The 20761-nt window shown below is 42.2% G+C and overlaps 1 protein-coding gene across 2 annotated transcripts in view; it reads right to left on the bottom strand.

Moving 5' to 3' along the window:
- The window catches only part of SMYD1 (SET and MYND domain containing 1), a 44585-nt gene extending 34388 nt beyond the window's left edge, over positions 1 to 10197 (bottom strand). Inside the window, exon 1 of one of the 2 annotated variants that reach the window (XM_033175391.1) lies at positions 9976 to 10197. In XM_033175391.1, coding sequence (XP_033031282.1) covers positions 9976 to 10112 — 137 coding nt within the window. In that variant the 5' untranslated portion in view covers positions 10113 to 10197. The remainder of the gene's footprint in view (positions 1 to 9975) is intronic. The other variant, XM_033175392.1, reaches the window with a different exon arrangement.
- Positions 10198 to 20761: the final 10564 nt, after the last annotated feature.

The raw sequence follows: 20761 nt of genomic DNA, 5'->3' as shown, positions 1-20761 counted from the left end.
TTGGGAGGCCGAGGAGGGCAGATTATGAGGTCAGGTGTCTGAGACCAGCCTGGCCAACATAGTGAAACCCTATCTCTACTAAAAATACAAAAAACTAGCCAGGTGTGGTGGTGGGCGCCTGTAGTCCCAGTTACTAGGGAGGCTGAGGCAGGAGAATGGCAGGAGAACCTGGGAGGTGGAGCTTGCAGTGAACCAGGATCGCACCACTGCACTCCAGCCTAGGTGACAATGTGAGACTCCATCTCAAAAAACAAAGAAAGAAAGAAAGAAATGCCCATCCCTCCCCGACCTTACTGGCCCCAGTGCAGGAGAGCGTTCAAATGACATGAAATCCTAAAGCCACTTTTTGGATTCCGAGAAAGAGCATTTGTCCCAGGCAGGCTTAGCTGGGTGACCTTCAGTAAGTCTCGTTTCTCCCCAGTCTCATATTCCGATTCACACCAAAAGGTATCAACTCCCACTTACACAGCACTTTGCCATTTCAAAGAGATGTTTTTAGTGATTCGTTTTTTAAAAAATCTTCAGAGCAACCTTTAGAGTAGCCACAATCATTATCCTCACGGGGATATTATTCTCTTAAGAGTCCCTGATCCGGACGCCACTCCCAGCACACAGAGGGTGGATGCAGCTACAAAGCCCACCTGCCTGGCCTGCAGCTTTGAATGTGCCTGCTCCAGCAGCTGGTCCCTTCTTACTCTGCTCTGCAGCCCTGCTGGACTCTGTGATCTGTCGGAGTGAAGAGGGCTGGAAGGGCAGCTGCTGCTCAGCTCCTTGTATGGAAATAGCTGCTCACGGACAGATATATGCAAAGACAAGGTGCCTGCATGGTGGGCAAGCCCCCTAAAAACTCAACAAGAGAGGACTGGACCAACAGTTCAACAGTTCTGTCTTTTAGGGCTGCTTATAAACTCCCAGCCTGCCAGAAGGTCTCCCCTCAAAAATTAGAGGGAAGTGTCTTTTTTTTTTTTCCTCTTTTTTAAGAGACAGGGTCTTTCTCTGTCCTCCAGACTGGAATGCAATGGTGTTATCATGGCTCATTGCAGCCTCAAACTCCTGGGCTCAAGCGACCCTCCCACCTTAGCCTCCCAAGTAGCTAGGACTACAGGTGCAGGCCACCAGGCTCGGCTTGATTTTATTTTTTTTGTAGAGACGGAGTCTCATTATGTTGCCCAGGCTGGTCTCAAACTCCTGAGCTCAAGTGATCCGCCTGCCTCAGCTTCCCAAAATGCTGGGATTACAGGCATGAGCCACCTTGCCCAGCCTGCAAGTAGGTGTCTTAAAGACCATCCCATCCCTCAAGTACTCACATAACTTCACAATATTTTAAATTCTTTTTCTCATTCCTTCTTTTTTTTTCTTCTTTCCCTCTGTCTTTCCTTCCCTCCCTGCCTCTTTCTGCAAGTACTTATTGAGCATCTGTTATGTGCATTGAGCTAGGTAATAGAGGTCCTTAAAAGATAAAGGAGACACCGACCTTGCCTTCAAGCAGTCCCCAGGCTGGGATGGGACATAAACACTTATAAACAAGGCAGGACACAAACATTCCACGAACATGGTAACTTGCTGTAAGTTTCGAGGAAGAGAGACTACTTCAACTCAGGTAGGGGAGGCAATCTAGAAAGGCAATCCCCTACGAGATGAGGAGGCATTGTTCTGACCTCGAGAGATGGGCTGAGTTTGTACTCAGAGAAGGTAGAGGTCTTCCAGAAAGAGGCACTGATATGAGGCAAATGTGTCCATGTTAGGATGTACATATAGGAGACAAAGGTAGCCGCTGGATGAGATCATGAGATTCATGTTTGCGCTGACTATTAAATACCTTGACATAAGAAGTCAGCGGGGCGGGGGGCGGTGGCTCACACCTGTAATCCTAGAACTTTGGAAGGCTGAGGCAGGAAGATCACTTGAGCCCAGGAGTTTGAGACCAGCCTGAGCAAAATAGTGTCCAGTAGAGAACACTGTCTCTACAAAAAACAAAAATAAAACAATAGCCAGCCATGGGGGTGGGCACCTGTAGTCCCAGCTACTCCAGAGGCTGAGGTGGGAGGATGGCTTGAGCTCAGCAGGTAAAGGCTGCAGTGAGCCATGACTGTGCCATGACACTCCAGCCTGAGCAATAGAGTGAGACTCTATCTAAAAAAAAAAAAAAGAATTAGAAGGTACTGTTTTCTTGGATCAAGCCTGGATATTGCCAATTTATTTTTAACATCCCTTTTTTTTATTGAAACACCAACTCTCAAGATTTTCTCTGCCACAGCTCACATACCGCATGAAGACCTGTATACATTTACAAGACCTACCTGAAGCACACCCCTCAATTCATGTTCAGAACACATCCTCGGATGCGAGTGGGTAAAGATAGCATTATTATGGGGACAACCTGCCATTTGACCTAATCCATCTTTAAAAGGCAATCATTCTCAGACTTCTGGATTTAAGAATTATTGAGTGATATTTAGCAATACAGCTCACAACAGGTTGTGTAACATGTTGACATGTCGTGCCTCTGCAGCTGAAAGTGCCAAATGAAAAGCAGAATTCTAAGTCAACTGTGGTTATTCTCAACATCCAATGCAAACATTTAAGGCTGTCACTTGAATACTTTAACACTTACTCATTTTCTGGACTAATTGTTCCGGAATTTCTCTAATCCTTTCATTAAATTATTTCCATTTATAGCATCATTTATCCTCCACTAACCAACCACCAGCTGTTATCAGATTAAAGGCCACATGTGTGTTAGTGTGTCTGCCAGGGCTAATCCTGCCATTGCCACAGGCTCACACAGAATTATACTGACTAAACCCCACCGGCTCTGCTGCACCTAAGAAAGCTCATAACTGGTTCCATTTTCAAAAAAAGCCTGGTTGTCAGTAATTTATTTACAAATACTCAACTTTTTCTCATGTTCCCCACTATCTTTTTACCTATACACACACTATATATACATAATCTCCTGAACACTTTCAACTTTGTAACCAGAATAATTTAGAGACTGTTCAAGTTTTTATTTAAAGAACTTAAAAAAAATCCACTAACTGTCCTTGCTCCTTCTTAGCATATTTTGTGATGAATTGGATCAATCTAGAAAATTCTTATTGGTTGGGGTAGACTGAATAATAGCCCCCCAAAAATTGTCAATGTCCTAATCCCCAGAACCTGTAAATAGGTTGCATTACATGGCAGAGGAACTTTGCGTGTGTGATTAAGTTAAAGACCTTGAGACAAGGATAGTATCCCGAATTACCTAGGTGGGCCTAATGTAATTGCAAGGTCCTTATAAGAGGAGGCAGGAGGTCAGAGGGGAACAAGATGTTACAGTGCTGGTTTTAAGGATTCAGGAATGGGGCCATGAGCCAAGGAATGTGGGCAGCCTCAAGAAGATGGAGATAGAGAAGAAACAGAAGTGTGAGCCTGTTTTTAGACTTCTAACCTCCAGAACTATAAGATAATAAACGTGTGTTGTTTTCAGCCATTGAAGTTACAGTAGTTTGTTACAGCAGCAAAAGGAACTAAAGGCTGGGTGCCTAGGGGCTCATGCTTGTAATCCCAGCACTTTTGGAGGCTGAGGCAGGCAAATCTCTTGAGGTCAGTAGTTTGAGACCAGCCTGGGCAACATGGTGAAACCCCATGTTCTTTCCCTCTCTCTTTCTCTCTCTTTCCTTCCCTCCCTGATTCTTTCCACAAGTATTTATTGAGTATCTGTTGTGTGCATCGAGCTAGATAATAGAGGAGAGAACTAGACATAAAGGAGTAATAAACAAATGAGTTATGCATATACTTAAAAATTGAGGGCATCGGCCGGGCGCGGTGGCTCATGCCTGTAATCCCAGCACTTTGGGAGGCCGAGGCAGGCAAATCATGAGGTTAGGAGATCGGACCATCCTGGCTAACATGGTGAAACCTCGTCTCTACTAAAAAATAAAAAAAAAATTAGCCTGGCGTGGTGCAGGCACTTGTAGTCTCAGCTACTCGGGAGGCTGAGGCAGGAGAATGGCGTAAACCTGGGAGGTGGAGCTTGCAGTGAGCCGAGGTCGCGCCACTGCACTCCAGCCTGGGCGACAGAGCGAGACTCCGTCTCAAAAAAAAAAAAAAAAAAAAGATTGAGGGCATCAAAAGAAAACAACAATTCATAAAAGAATAAATGTTAAAAAACTTTCACTTCTCTAATAATAAAAACTTCAAGTTAAAACAATACTAAGATAAGTTTTAACAGATTTAATTGACAAACATGAAAAAGTGAAACAGTTTTCTGTGTTGGCCAGTATTGGGATGAGGAGACAACCCCTGTGCTGCTAGTAGAAAAATGAATGTTCTCCTTTGGTGAGGTAATTTGGAAATCTATATCAAAAGCCTTAAAATTGTCTTTTGAATTCAAAATTTGTACATGTAGGAATTTGTCTTTAATACATAATCAGAGATATATGGGAAGATCTACTAGGAAAAAGAGCAGACCCTTGACATCCAAAGCAAAGCATCTACGAATTAGTTCAGCCCTTGTAGAAAGCAGCCTGGAGAGTTCCCCAAAAACTAAAACTAGAATTACCATTCGACCCAGCAATCCCATTACTGAATATCTACCTGAAGGAAAATAAATCATTCTACCAAAAACACATGTGCACTCATATGTTTATCACAACACTATCCACAGTAGCAATGACATGGAAACAACCCAGGTGCCTATCAATGGTGGATTATATAAAGAAAACATAGTGCATATATACCCTGTAATACTACACAGCCGTTAAAAAGGAACAAAATCGTGTCCTTTGCAGCAATATGGGTGCAACTGGAGCCCATTCTCCTAAGCAAATTAATACAGAAACAGAAAACCAAATAACATGTTTTCATTTTGAAGTGAGAGGTAAATATTGGGTACATATGGACACAAAAATGTGAACAATAAACACTGGAGATTCCAAAAGGGGAGAGGGAGAGAGAGGGGCAAGAGTTGAAAAGCTATCTATAGGGTACCATGTTCACTACTTGGGCAAGCAGATTATTAGAAGCCCAAGCCTCAGCATCCCACAATATGCCCATGTAGCAAACCTGCACATGTACCCCCAAAATCTAAAATAAAAATTTTAAAAAGTATGACATCTAATTAAATTAATATACAAGTCAACAAAAAGAATACTATGTAGCCATTAAAATGGTGTAGAAGGATATTAATGGTTTTGAAAGCTGTTCACAACATATTATGAAGTCAATAAAACAGGTTACAAAATAATCCAGCTTTTTTGAGAGAAAAAGTATATACAACTTAATTACATTGAACTTGAAATTATTAAATGCACCGTTTTTATTCACTACTAAGAAATAAAAAAAAAAATCTGCCAATTAAACTATAATGAGCCATAGATTTTAGGATACATTATGATTTCAGAGAAGTTAAAATATGTATTCTGGAATTGATAAATATAGCATATTATGCATGTCCCATTTTCCCTCCATTCTGAAATAAACTTCTTTTCCCATATTTTAATATCCAGAATTTAGGGATATTTTGTGTCTTACAATCAAAGCATACATTTAATGTAGTGTTTCTGCCAGGTGCAGTAGCTCACACCTGTGATCCTAGCACTTTGGGAGGCCAAAGCCGGCAGATCACTTGATGCCGGGAGTTGGACACCAGCCTGAGCAACATGGTGAAACTCTGTCTCTACTAAAAATACAAAAATTAGCTGGGTGTGGTGGCGTGAACCTGCAGTCCCAGCTACTCGGAAGGCTGAGGCAGGAGAATCACTTGAGACCAGGTGGCAGAGTTTGCAGTGAGCCGAGATCTCACCACTATACCCCAGCCTGGGGGACAGAGCAAGATTTCATCTTAAAAAGTAAAAATAATAGCAATAATAGTGTAGTGTTTCTTCCAGGACCCCCACTCCACCTATAACTCATCAGAATCAAGAAAATATTATATATGCATTGTATTTGCATCATAAAACAAGGAAGATATACCCAGAATGTTAATAGCTGGGTTTTTAATTTTATTTTTTCCCAAATGATAAGATTGCGGAGAATTATTATTTTCTTCCTTAATAACAAAAAAAAAAAATCAGCATTGCGAATTCCCAGGTTGGCCCCATGCTATGTAGAAGCTAGGAGGATCACTTGGGCTAAGGTACCACAGAGCTCCCACTCACTGTCCTACTGAGAACTGGAAACCCTCAGAGTGAAGAGTTAAAGGGGCAGAGAGCAATTTTACCCACTCATGCATCACCCCCGGTATCTCAACTACCATAAAATGATGTGTCCAAAAAAGGCAACTCCTTGGTAAATGTACTTCACTCCCTTCTAGCATCCAATCACAATGCCTAAGGGGATGGCAAATAGACTTCATTTTTAAATGCTAGTTCTCATTGATTGGTAGTAGCCCCCTGGAGGACCTGCTGGAAGGGATTCTGAGGCCAAATTGGAATTCAGGAGGAAGGTGTGCCTGATTGATTAGTCATGCCTAGCACTTAATCCAAGTGCTACATAGTAGCTAGGCCTGAAAGAATTTTCCCAGCTTTATTCTTGCTCTCCTACGTTCAAGAAGAGTACCTGTTTTTCTAGCCATCAAAGGTGAAGAGATCCTAACCAGACTAAGGACCATAATTTAAGGGCCTGGAATGTTACTGTTAATGCTAAACTAAGCCCATTCTAGCAAAGACACAATTCAGGTTTACAAACCAGCATTTCACAGTATGGCATTATATTTTAAAGTCAAAGAACACATATATTACTGGCTTAGTAATTACATTCCTGTGATACACACCTCATGTATCTGCTTTCCAAGAGATAGGAACAAAAATGTTCATAGCAACCATTCACAGGAGAATGGAAAAATAAATTTGGTACACAGACACACACAAAGTTTATTCACTTTATTAGTTTCACAAAACCATACAGATGAATAATAAACATTTGAGTGAAAGAAGCAAGTGACATAAAACCACATATAATATTGTACCTTTGTTTAAAAGATCAAATACAAAACATAACTAATTATATATTGTTTAGAAATATGTGACTGTGATTAAACTATTACTATTTTTTTTTGGAAACACAGTCTTGCTCTGTCACCCAGGCTAGAGTGCAATGGCATGATCTTGGCTCATTGCAACCTCTGCCTCCCGGGTTTAAGCGATTCTCTCGCCTCAGCCTTCTCAGTAGCTGGGATTACAGGCACCTGCCATCATGCCCGGCTAATTTTCCTATTTTTGTAGAGACAGGGTTTCACCATGTTGGCGAGCCTAGTCTTGAACTCCTGACTGCAGGTGATCCGCCTGCTTGGGTCTCCCAAAGTGTGGGATTACAGGCATGAGCCACCACACCCGGCCAAAACTATTATTTAAAAGGCAGTAGAATATACAACACAAAACCTAGGATAATTACCTTTGGAGCAGGCATGGGACAGGATAGAGAAGATGTAACATATTGGAATATTCTAGTTAAGTTGGTTTGGTGTTGGTCTATTGCTATGCTTTGTATAATATATGTTAGAATATATACAATATAATATATAATATGTATGTTAGAATATATAATACACAGTTTGAAAGAATTAATTTTCATTTAATGCAGTGCTCAATTAAAAATATAATCTTTCTCCACATTTGGGTGGAAGACTAGGAAAGCCTGTCTTGCCGTAACATGGATTAGAATAAGCCAGTTTTGTACAGTGACTTTTGTGGGTGACTGAGTCCCACCTCTGCAATCAAGTTTCTCATCTACGGTGGCTGAGCCTCACCAGGAGCCTAAAATGCATAAAACTTTCCTTTAATGCTTCTTTGGACTGTCTCTGGTATAACCAAAGAAAGCACAGCTCCCTCATCTGTGCAGTGACAAGTTTGGGTAAAGCATTTTTTGGAAAAAACTGTCTCTTTTAGATTTTTTAAAAATCATTTTAAAGGTCATTTATACCATTTATCCCACTTTTATTACTACTGTAAAAATAATATATGATTTTATGTAGTGTTTATCCTCAATGTACATGAAGTGTTTTTATAGTTGTTACTTCAAATGAATGACAAATTATTTATAATAACAAAAACATGGAAACAATCCAAATGGTCAGTCATCAGCAGGTAATAGAAGAACATGTAGCTCTCAAGTACTGTTTCTGAAGAGTGTATAATAGCACAGAAGACGTCAAAATTATTAAATGAAAAAGCATAATGGCTTGTATAACGAGTATATTACAGCCAAATGAAACCTATGTTTTAAAACAAACCAAAAATAGATACCCAACATGTTGAGTGGTTATCGCTGTGTGATATTTTACCTTTCTAAATTTTCTAAAATGACAATGCCTTGCTTTTATAATGGAATGAAAACCCATTCAACTTTAACCTTCTTGAAATAGAACTGATTGGCTATATTGACTTTGGGGAATTGGAGGCAGCAAAGGGAGATGTTCTTCACAAGGCCAGGCAGTAACTCACTGGCAGCACCAGGATTAGTGTTGACAGTCCCTGTGTTTCTGGGTTGTGTTTTCACTCTGAATCCAGCTGGCTCCCTAACTGTACTCACCCCTCCCCTGACACACACACGTACCCACACACACACACAATTAATGATATAAGACGAGCTCCCCCTGAAAAAGTCACCGCAGCCCCATATATTCCTCGGGTGGTGGTAAGCCATATGCCCCAGTTCACACCCTTTTCCCTAAGGTCTTAGTGGGCAGGAAGACAAGAGAATGTGAATACTAATAAAGTTATCTCTGAGAAGCAGTGCCCTTTCCCAGGGTGGTCAGTGCAGCGGGCCAACCACAAAGCCTGGGTTATCAGACTCAAACCACATAGATGTCAAGCAGGTCACCCCAACCTTGATCTCAGAAAATACTGACACTTTAATGTGATCACCATGTAAGTTTGTTTAAAATTAAGATTTATTACTAATTTAAAAGCTTGGTAGTCTAGTGTGGCCAAGGTCGTGAGGAAGAGGGAATGTACATTTAATAGAGCCTATTTGGAGAGCCTATAAAACTGAAAACATCACATCCTATGGCCCAGCAATTCCTCTTCTAGTCCTATGGCCTAGAGAACAATCGCACATATGTACAGGTAGACACGATCGAGGATTTTCATTTTTTTATGAAAAATTAAAAACCACCAATTGTCTCTCAATAGGGGAATGGATAAATAAAATGACATATATTTATAGGATGAAATATTTAAAATTAAGATTGGTGATTCATATAGCACATGAATCTATATGTATAGCTCTATAAAGGAAATAGATCTTTGGAATTTAAAAGAAGTATCTATAGATTTATAGTTCCTGCAAGGATAGACATCAAAAACATGTTGTTTAGGGAAAAGAGCAAGTTCTAAAATGACATCTGAAGTATGACACCATTTCTGTAAAAAAAAGAAAGAAAGAAAAGCAAACTACAGCCATCCATTTTGATAAGTGCAGATATATACATGTAATAGCACAGGAACATTCTAGAAGGAAATACATTGAAATAATAGCCAAGGTAATATCTGAGGAAAGACAGAGGGGACTGGGATTGGGTGATACTTTGATTTTTCAAGGATAAGTGGATTCCTGCATTATTCATAATTATAAATATACAGTTTATTATTTTTTTAAGTCTCAGCAATTACTTTATCTGGTAATATATTTATAATAAAAAGAAAGCTAAAAATATAGAGCTTTCTGTCGGAAATTGTTTCCCACAGCACCACACCCACCTTTCCGCTCCCAACACACCCTTTCAGCCAAGTTGCCCAATGTTGGGAGAAAGTGCCCCTGAAGCCTTTGCTCACCTTCACCATCCTTCTAGGAGCCACAGAAAATCACACTGGCAACGACCCCTTGCAGAAAAATTTATGCCAGAAAAATTAGCTCTCAGAAGTGTCATTTTGTTCAAAAAAGAGCACATGAATTTTATCCCTCCCCCTGATGATTTTTGAGAGCAAAGTATTTTAGAGTTTGGCACCAGCCAAACCAACAGGAGAGAAGGCAACTCCCCACATTTCATACCTGTCAAAAACCACTGCGGAATAAGCCCGCTCAGCAAAGATGACATCTGCAGCCCAGAACTCCTTGGTGGCCTTCAGACCCCTGCCTTTGCCCTCAGCAGTGAAGACCTCCACATTCTCCATTCTCCCTATTGTCATCTCAGAGTCTGTCAGGCCAGCGTGGCAGATATTTAACACTGAGCCAAGTCTCTTGTCATTGCTATTTCAGCACCTTCAGCATCCCAAAGAGCAAGACTATAAATGGACAAGCCACCTCCCCTTCCCTGCCCGCTCTCAGCCACTGGGCCCTCCTCACCTCCCCCTCTGCAACTTTTTCTGGAGGTGGGAATGGGACAGGCATGAGAACAAGTGAACTGGGAAGGGTTTCATTCATCACCCAGCAAAGCTAACAGAAGAGAATATGACCATGGCTTAATATGGTTCTGGGATAGGACCTGAAAAGTTTTGAGAGGTTCCATTGCAAGCAGAAGCTCTGTATATGCTAAGTTCTGAACTGCAACAATCCTGTTCGGCTTTAGTTGGAGTAGGGAGTATTTGGTCAGGAGGATATTTTTAGCGGCCAGATGCCTCTGTCAATCAAAAGCAGACAACTGGAGTGGTCCAAGAGAAACAAGGTGATATTTGCTGCTCTGGGACCCTTCAGCTGTCAGGCTTGCACTTTCTCAAGTGAGATGGGCCCCTCGCCCCACCCTTTTCAGTCTCTCTCCCAAGGGTGGACTGTTTGCAGGAAGCAGCAGAAGTTAAACTGAGGGCTGGGCACGGTTGCTCATGCCTGTAATCCCCACCTTGGGAGGCCGAGGCGGGTGAATCACCTGAGGTCAGGAGTTCGAGACCAGCCTGACCAATATGGTGAAACCCAGTCTCTACTAAATATGCAAAAATTAGCTGGGCATGGTAGCAGGTGCCTGTAATCCCAGCTACTTGGGAGGCTGAGGCAGGAGAATTGCTTGAACCTAGGAGGCAGAGGTTGCAGTGAGCCGAGATTGCGCCATTGCACCCCAGCCTGGGCGACAGAGTGAGACTCCATCTCAATAAAAAAAAAAAGAAGCAGAAGCTAAACTGAGCCCTTGGCATATAGGTAACAGTACTATTTAGGCTCCAAGGGGGCATTTTTCCTCTTCAGTGTCACCTAGGTCTCCCACAGCACCCCTACTCCACAGCTGTTCTTAGCACTGCTGGTGATGCTGGTATGCTGGAGGCAGGCTGGATACAGAGAAGGCAGGCTTTAAAAATAGCAACCCCCATCTCTATCTTTCTATCAAATTTCCTTTAACATGTGTCTGCTGCCAGGAAAATACCAATGTGCTCTGTCCTTCTTCTTACTCAGGAGTGAGGACACTGGAAAGACGAATCTAAAATCCCCATTGAACTAAATGCCACTGTTCTTGGCTATCAGGCAGCTCTCACTGAGGTTTAAAATAAAGACACTTGCAGATCTGGAGTTCTGGCTTGACTTCCATGTAAGATTTTTAGCTCCTGGGATGCATCTACTTCCTGGGGGGGCAGTGGGCGGGGGCATTTCCTGGATCTTTCTGAGTGTATGGTTTCTGAGTCAGATGAATCTGGGTTTGAATTCTGAGCCTGCTGCTACCACTTGAGACGGAACCTGTGAAACAAGGGTGGTAATTTCTACCTCACTGGATTGTGAGAGTTAGATAATATGTATAAAGGACGTAACACAGCACTGAGCACTTCATAAAGTACTCATTAAGTGATAGCTATTTTATTTTATTTACTCTGTCACATTGTCCTCCCTAAACTCTCAAGATGTACCAGAAATTTTAACACGTCTTCAACCAACTGAATCTCCCAAAACACCTTCGACTCTTGGAAGCATGTTGCAAGTTCACTGTCTGATCATATATCCTGATTTTTAGGTAAGAATACATAGCCATGAGAGCAAGAGAATGTCTCTGCGGCTTCTGATGTACCCTGAAGAGCAAAAGAACTTAAGACATGTAATGTTAGGTGCCTCAAAAAGTAAACACTACATGTTCCCAAGGGGAAAAACAATTCTACAAACAGAGTTAAAAAAAGGGAAAGAAGGCCGGGCTCAGTGGCTCACGCCTGTAATCCCAGCACTTGGGAGGCCGAGGTGGGTGGATCACTTGAGCCCAGGGGTTGAGACTAGCTTGGGCAACATGGTGAAATCCCATCTCTACCAAAAATACAAAAAATAAACTAGGCGTGGTGGGCGCATGCCTGTAGTCCCATCTACTCAGGAGGCTGAGGTAGGAGGACCACTTGAGCCCATGAGGCAGAGGTTGCAGGGAGTTATGATCATACCACTGCACTCCAGCCTGGGTAACAGAGCAAGATCTTGTCTCAGAAAAAACAAAAAGAAGGAAAGGAAGGGAAGGGAAGGGAGGGGAGGGGAGGGGAGGGGAGGGGAAGGGAGGGGAGGGGAGGGGAGGGGAGGGGAAGGGAAGGGAAAGGAAGGAAGGGAAGGGAAGGGAAGGGAAGGGAGGGAAGGGAGGGAGGGAGGGAAGGGAAAGGTGTTTTCAGGAAAGGAGAGGAAATATTAAAAAGATTTTTTCACTGTAATCCCAGCACTTTGGGAGGCCAAGGCAGGCAGATCACGAGATCAAGAGATCAAAACCATCCTGGCTAACATGGTGAAACCCCGTCTCTACTAAAATTACAAAAATTAGCTGGGCGTAGTGGCACACGCCTGTAGTCCCAGCTACTCAGGAGGCTGAGGCAGGAGAATCACTTGAACCCAGGAGGTGGAGGTTGCAGTGAGACAAGATCGTGCCACTGCACTCCAGTCTGGGCGACAGAGCGAGACTCCATCTCAAAAAAAAAAAAAAGTTTTTTTCAATCCAGGTTGACTCCCAGTGAATACCCTGTATCCACATTGCCTAGCAACTCAAGGTCTTGCAACAGCTAGTCTGCCCTCAGGGGCCAGGGGCTCAGCCTGGCTCAGATGAGCTTATTCCCTAGACTCAGCACTCTTGGAGCAGGTTCAGCCCAAGCCATGGTCAAAGAAGAAATTTACCTGCCCCAAGACCACACGGAGAGAGGAAGCCCAGGGCTCTAATTATACCTGTGGGCCTCAATCTTATCAGAATGATGGTTATTATATTATTAAAGGGTGGTAGACCGAATAACAGGCCCCAAAGATGTGCACATTCTAATGCTTAGACCTGTGAATATGTTACCTTATATGGCAAAAGGAACTTTGTGAATGTGATCAAGTTAAAGATCTTGAGATGAGAAGATTATCCTAGATTATCCTGGTAGGACCGATGTAATCACAAGGATCCTTATAGGAGGAAGGCAGGAGGGCCGGGGTCAGAGGAGAAGCAACAATGCAACCAACAGGGTCAGAGTCAGAGAGATATTTGAAGGGACTATGTTGCTGACTTTAAAGATGGAAGAAGCGGCCATGAGCCAAGAAACTGGAAAAGGCAAGGGAACAGATTCTCACCCTAGAGCCTTCAGAGGGAACACAGCCCTGAGGACCTTGATTTCAGTCATGTAAAGTCCATTTATGACTATATAAAGTCCATTTCTGGCTTCTGACCACCAGAACTGTAAGATAATAAATTTATGTTAAGTCACTAAATTTGTCATGTTTTGTCACAGCAGCAATAGTAAATATAGTAAATATTTATTATATTAGTCTCATTATAGTAAATATTATGTTTACTTTAAAGTGAAATTCATACATAGTATAATTTATTCATTCATATACCTAAAAAAAAAAATGACTAGTTTAACCTAATAAAGGTGAAAGAAAATCAAAGTTAATTTGTAGTAATATCTATTTATTGTAAATTAAATATGTAAATGTGCTCACTATGCATATGCTTGGGTACAACTATATTAGAAGATGAGATAAAATGGCTAGATGTTTATACCTCTAAGTGGAATCACTATGATAGACAGAACAAAAATGCAGATTGATTTTGAGGACACAATACCATATTGTTGCCTGTGACCATAATTTTCTGAAATGCTAAATGACTCTTAGGGGAGTTCTAAATAAAATAAACTATGATCTTCCTTTGGTTAACGAGAAGTTGCATTGCTGGAAAATTCAGTGTATATTAAAACTTTACAAAAACTACTTTACGATTACTTACAAAATGGATTACCAGACTCAGACAATCATAAACCGGCTTTTTACCTACCAGAAAAGTCCATACAGATATTCGCGGTTGTGCAGGGTGGGCAGAGAGTCTTCATTGTACCAGGCTGTCCCCTGCTTCTCAGAGGATCTAACATCTCTGGCCAGGATTAAGGATGCATAGGATGTTGACAGTAGCTTCCAGACTGGTGGTGGGGAAGGGGGCATAAGGCCCTAGTATGCCACATATCAATATGTTTTTTGCCCATCTGCCTTTGCTACAGCCCATCCTGGTTTGTTTTTCCCCCCCACTGAGATCCTACCCTTTTTTGATGACTTTGGTGCTGCCAAGAATATGCCTGTAGCATCCCACAATCATTGTGACAAACAAAAGTTCTTCCCACATTCCTAAAATGCTTTCTACATAGTAGATTTGCCTCCATTGAGAACTACTGGTCTTTGTCATGAGAAAAAGTACATCTAGAGTTTTGAAAAGATTTCTTATTGATGCAGAAGATAGAAAAATTATTTAGGCCGGGCACAGTGGCTCACACCTGTAACCCCAGCACTTTGGGAGACCAAGGTGGTTGGATTACTTGAGATCAGGAGTTCGAGACCAGCCTGGCCAACATGGTAAAACCCCGTCTCTACTAAAAATACAAAAATTAACCAGGCATGATGGTACACAGCTGTAATCCCAGCTACTTGGGAAACTGAGGCATGAGAATCACTTGAACCTGGGAGGTGGAGGTTGCAGTGAGCAATCATGCCACTGCACTCCAGCCTGGGTGACAGAGGAAGACTCTGTCTCAAAAAAAAAAAAAAAAAATCATTTAGGTGAAGAGTGAGGGCAAAAGAGTCCTCAGCAGAGCTTCCCTTCTAACAAAAAGCAGCCCTAGAAATCATTTCTTTTCTAACAAAGAGCACCCTGGAAGACAGACCTGCAAACATACATAAGGAAGCTGGAAGCTTGCATAGGGGATGCTGGCAGCTGCGCTAATAGAAAAGGGCTACCTGGGGGCCAGGCATGTCCAACATGGGGCTCTACCTTCCCTTTTTTGTTAGCATGTGTACAGTAAAAAAGAAATGGGCCACACAGAGAAGCTCAGGCAGAGGACCCACCTGCATAATAAATGATTGGGGTGGGGGCTGTCAGAGATTCAAGTCCTGTGCAGATGACACACCTGGTCCTAACCCATTTTTCACACCCTATGTAGAGCAGACACCACCTCCCCACTAGCTCATCTATAAAACCCTCTTCATTTCAGTGTGGATCAGCAACCCATTTTTCTGGGACCCCTCTCTGTAGCAAAGAGCTATTCTCTTTAATTTCCCTGTTGAATTTCTGCTGTTAACCCCACTCTTTGTGTGCCCACATTCTTGATCTCCATGGCTGTGAGACAACAAACCTCAGATGTCACTCCAGACAATGAGGCTGCTTCGTTATTGCCCTAGTGGAGATGATTGGGCAGAGAAGAAAAGATTCAGGAAGCAGGCCGGGCATGGTGGCTCTCATGCCTATAATCCTAGCACTTTGGGAGGCCAAAGCGGTTGGGTCACCCAAGGTCAGAAGTTCCAGGCCAGCCTGGCCAACATGGCAAAACCCTGTCTCTACTAAAACACAAAAATTAGCTGGGCATGGTGGTGGGCACCTACAATGCCAGCTACTAGGGAGACTGAGGCAAGAGTATCACTTGAACCCAGTGGGGGTGGAGGTTGTAGTGAGCCGAGATCACAGCACTTCACTCCAGCCTGGACAAAAGAGCAAAACTTCCTCTCAGGGGGAAAAAAAAAAGGATTCAGGAAAGATTCAGGAAGCACATGAGAGCTGTTGTTGATGTCTTACCTCTTGAAATATGGAAAAAGTAGATTCATTCTGCATCTCCTAAGAGATCAATCTAGGGGACAGGGTGGACATAACTGTGTGACAACGTGATATAGTGGTTAGGATTGTAGACTTGAGTTTCACAGACCTTCACAGTCATGTTTCTGTAGATGAGCCCTTCTCTACTCCAGGAAGATGGCAACTTTTTCCATCTTTAGTGATTTTAGTAAGCATCCAGGCTCCTTCTTTTTTTGTATATGAATAAAGAAGGGTAGTGAGAAAGGGAGAAGAATGAAATAGCTCAAGCCAAAGAGCTCCTGGTCCAGGAATGAGGCTGACCTGGGAGATTTCGGACAAGGGGATGATAAAAATTACCACTGTGGAACAGGATGTCCAGGCCGTCGCTCTGTCTGTCTCTATTTCAGCTGAACTCCCGCCTCCCCAACACACTCACACACACACAAGCCAAGAACATTCCTGTGGATACCCAGCACTCCCTCACCCTAAAGTATGTGAGAGGCAACTAATGCAGGATTTACGAAGCAAGGGTCATGCTGGGTCCCTAATCACACAGCTCAAGGGTAGAAGAAAGGGACACGAAGAGGCCAGGAGTGGGGGCTGTTTTGGGAGAGTTATCAGTGTATCATCAAAGGGCTAGGCATGGCTTCAAGTATCCTCTTAATGTAAGAAGGGGCTCTACTTGTTAAATTGCATCGTGGGTAGGATCTATTCCCAGATGCCACTTTGCAGCCCCCAAATCTTTAACTCTGCTCTGTATTATTGTTCTGAGCCTTCAAGCTAATAACCTCAGAGGCCTTGAGAGAGTGAGTACATTTCCCCTGTATGTTGCAATTCAGGGAATATGTACAAATAAGTATGAAGGAGTGTAGATAGCGATCAAATCCATCTGGTTTGTGATACGTCTTGAATCATTGGGATAGCTTGTGTGTCTGTATTAATACTGTGGCTGTTAATCTGTCATACCTGGAAGAGCTCCAGTCATCTCCTTGAAAGACCCACCGGCTGAGCCACATGCCTGCAATGATCACCATCTAGTGACAAATCAAAGGAGCTGCAAGATTTTACATCTGAAGACTACATCTAAGGACAGCCCTTATCCCTGGATTTGACATCCTTTGTACCCAGAGCTAAGGTTCAGTTAGACCAAGAGTCAAGGTTCCTTTACCTCCAAACTAAGAATGGTTTGTAACTTCTTTGAAGGTTGGAAAAAAAAAATCAAAAGTCTATTTTGGCCAGGTGCCGTGGCTCATGCCTGTAATAGCAACACTTTGGGAGGCCAAGGCAAGATGATCGCTTGAGCCCAGGAGTTTGAGACCAGCCTGGGCAGCATAGTGAGACCTCATCTCTATAAAAAATAAACAAAATTATCCAAGCATGTTGATGCATGACTGTGGTCTCAGCTACTCGGGAGGCTGATGTGGAAAGATCACTTGAGCCCCAGAGGTCAAGGCTGCAGTGAGCCGAAATTGTGCCACTGCACTCAGCCTGGGTGACAGAGAGAGACCCTACCTCACAAAAAAAAAAAAAAAAAAAAAAAACTATTTTGTGATGCATGAAAATTACATGAAATTCAGATTTCAATGACCATAAATAAAAATGTATTAGAAAACAGCTGCAGTCATTTTTTTTCTTTTTTTTGCATATTTTCTGTGACTGCTTTCACACTGCAACAGCAGAGTTGGATATTTGCAACAGACAACATATGGACCACAAAGCTGAAAATATTTACTATCCGACCTTTTACACAAAATGTTTGCCAACCCATGCTTAGATTAATAATAGCTTAATACCTGGCAATGTTAAATAGGTCTAGAGTTGGGGAGAAGCTCACTGCTTTCAAGTACATTCACTGACTGATTCATTCATTCATTTCATATGCTGTGTGAGGGACCTGATCAAGGAAGAAGTTCTTGTGCACACCTACCACTCACATTCCAGGGTGACAGGAGCAGGTGCCCTCCTTGATTATCCATGATATCCTGCATAATTACATCCTTGACAAAACTTCATACTCTCTAGTTCATGTGCTCTTACTTAAACAGCATGTTTGCTTCCCTCTTTCTCCCTCTGGCTCCAAGTAATCCTTAGTTGTGCAATCCTTTCCTCCCAAGAAGTCCCAGATTTATTCATCCCGCATGCATTTATCAGCCTGTGTATCAGGCACTGTGCTCACTGCTCCAAGTATAAAGATGAGTAAGGCTGGGCATGGTGGCTCACACCTGTAATCCTACCACTTTGAGATGCCAAGGCAGAAGGATCACTTTAGTCCAGGAGTTCGAGACCAGCCTGGTCCACATAGTAAGAGCCCCATCTCTATGAAAAATATATAAATTAGCTGGGTGTGATGGGGCACACCTGTAGTCCCAGCTACTCAAGAGGCTGAGGTGGGGGGATGACTTGAACCCAGGAGGAGGCTGCAGTTGGCCACAATCATACCCCTACACTCCAACCTGGGTGACAGAGCAAGACCCTCTCTCAAAAAATAAAGTAAAATAGGCACAGTGGCTCATGTCTGTAATCCCAGGACTTTGGGAGGCTGAGGCGGGCGGATCACAAGGTCAGGAGATCAAGACTATCCTGGCCAACATTGTGAAACCCTGTCTCTACTAAAAATACAAAAATTAACTGGGCATGGTGGTACATGCCTGTAATCCCAGCTACTTGGGAGGCTGAGGCAGGAGAATTACTTGAACCAGGAAGTCAGAGATTGCAGTGAGCCGAGATCATGCCACTGAACTCCAGCCTGGCAACAGAGCAACACTCTGTCTCAAATAAAATAAAATAAAAATAAAATAAAATAAAAATGTGTAAAATGTAAGCCCTGTCTTCAAGACATTGACCTTTAAAGGAGATTATGGAAGAGCATGTAAAGCTGGTGAGAGATAGGAGGCTAAGGGGAAAGGTATCCAGGGCTCCGAGGAACCAGGGAAAACTCTGGAGAAGAGACAGACAAGAGAAGTAGGGAGGGTGACCAGAACCTCAGAACTAAAGGAGATCACTTCAGCCCCAAGGACATGGCAGCACGTGCAGAGACATGAAGGCCAAGAAACAGCATGATATATGCAACAACTATAATTGGGCGACTATTGCAGGAGCTACAGATACATAAGTAGTATACTTCTCTTTACGATTCTGGCACCAGACTACTGTGTTTTATGTCCCAGTGTTTCATATACATTTGAAAGCTATTCTAACAGCAACATCTCTTCCAATGTGTGACATTGTTCTTTGCTTACGTTACCACAAGTTTCACGGTACCCTTTGAGGTGGATATTGTGGCCATTTTGAAGATGAAAAAAATGGAGGTTCACAGAAGTAAGAAGTATATCTGAGGCTTCCTTGTGAAAAACATCTCCAAAGTATAAAACCTAGAGAAACTCTGATCCAGGTGCACAAGGAGACTGCACAAGAACGTTAAAGCAGCACCAACTGGAGGAGCAAAAATAGGAAACAAACCCAGTGTCTATCAAAAACGTCTAGGAGAAAGAATAAGTAGTGGTGCATTCATAAAATGGAATATTATTGAACTGTGAAAGTGAATGAGAACCTCACATATCAGTATGAGTTAATATAAAAGAGGGCACATAAAAAACATTGCAGAGGAATAAACAGTATGTATAGTAACACTTATGTAAAGTTTTAAACCATGCAATGCAAATTTCATGTTACTTAGGGGTCCATACATATGTAGTAAAATTATAAAGAAATTTATATGGAAATGAAAAATGCTGAATTTAGAATAGTATTTATTTCTGAGGGAAAGAGTAATTCATGAAGAAGTGGAGCAGAGGGCATTCCAGACAGAGGGAGAAGTGTATACGGTACTGTGAGTTGAGTTTTGCAATAGTGTGGTATTTATAGGAATCAGTATAGGTTTAATGTTGCTGAATCACAGGTAATAGCAGGGTGGGGATGTAAGGGCAGTGGAAAGATAATGAGATCAGGGAGGTGCACAGAAGCCTCATAGTACTCAGTTTGACCTTTTCCAACAGACACTGGGGAGCCAGTAATGACTTTTAGATAGAACCCTTTGGCAGCAATATGGAGAGTAGACTGGAGTAGGTGAAGTCAGAGGGAGATGTTAGCATGTTTCTAGCAAGAGATGATGAGAATCTGAAATAAGGCAACGGCAATGTGACAGGAAAGTAGAGAATACCCCCAAAAAAACTCTTCCACAGTATACCAGGAGACGTGCCCATCAACAGGAAAATCAGTGGAGTCGTGTCCAGCAGTGAAATGAACAAATTATAGCTGTCTTCAACAGCTTAGATGAAATTCAAAATATTAAGTGAAATGAACAACCCCCCCCAGCATACTCATAAAGGTGTAAATCTTATAAAGTTTAAAAACAATCTAAATGTGTTTCAGCCATGCCTATGTATGATAATACATAGAGAAAGGAAATGATGAATACAAACTAGGTTAGTGATTTCTCTGGGAAACGGGATGAGATGATGAGATATATACATACATATATATTTGTGTGTATAATATATATTATAGATGTACATACTGAAAGAGCAAGAGGGAGAGAGAAAAAGGTCATTTATGGATCAGTGATGACAACGTACCATGACAACGGATTGTGCTTAATCTACTCTGTGTATTTAGGACATAATAAAGGAAAGAAAGATTATAACTGAGGCTTTATTGTATAGATCATAAAATGTTTTGTTTTACTTATTTTCCTTTTCTTTGTCCTTTTCTTCCTCCATGCATGCTTGCTTGCACGTAGTCATTTCAGTAGAGGGTAGTCACTAGGAATTGATTAACTTCATATCCTAACCCCAGAGCTGCAGGCAAGATTGATGAACTTGTTTTTTTTTAAAGAACGATGGACCTAGCACGGTGGCTCACAGCGGTAATCCC

The sequence above is a fragment of the Trachypithecus francoisi genome, unplaced genomic scaffold, assembly GCF_009764315.1.
Source record: "Trachypithecus francoisi isolate TF-2019V2 unplaced genomic scaffold, Tfra_2.0 Lachesis_group17, whole genome shotgun sequence".
Classification (NCBI taxonomy): domain Eukaryota; kingdom Metazoa; phylum Chordata; class Mammalia; order Primates; family Cercopithecidae; genus Trachypithecus; species Trachypithecus francoisi.
The sequence above is the reverse complement of the archived record's forward strand: the minus strand, read 5'-3'. Positions and strand labels throughout refer to the sequence as shown.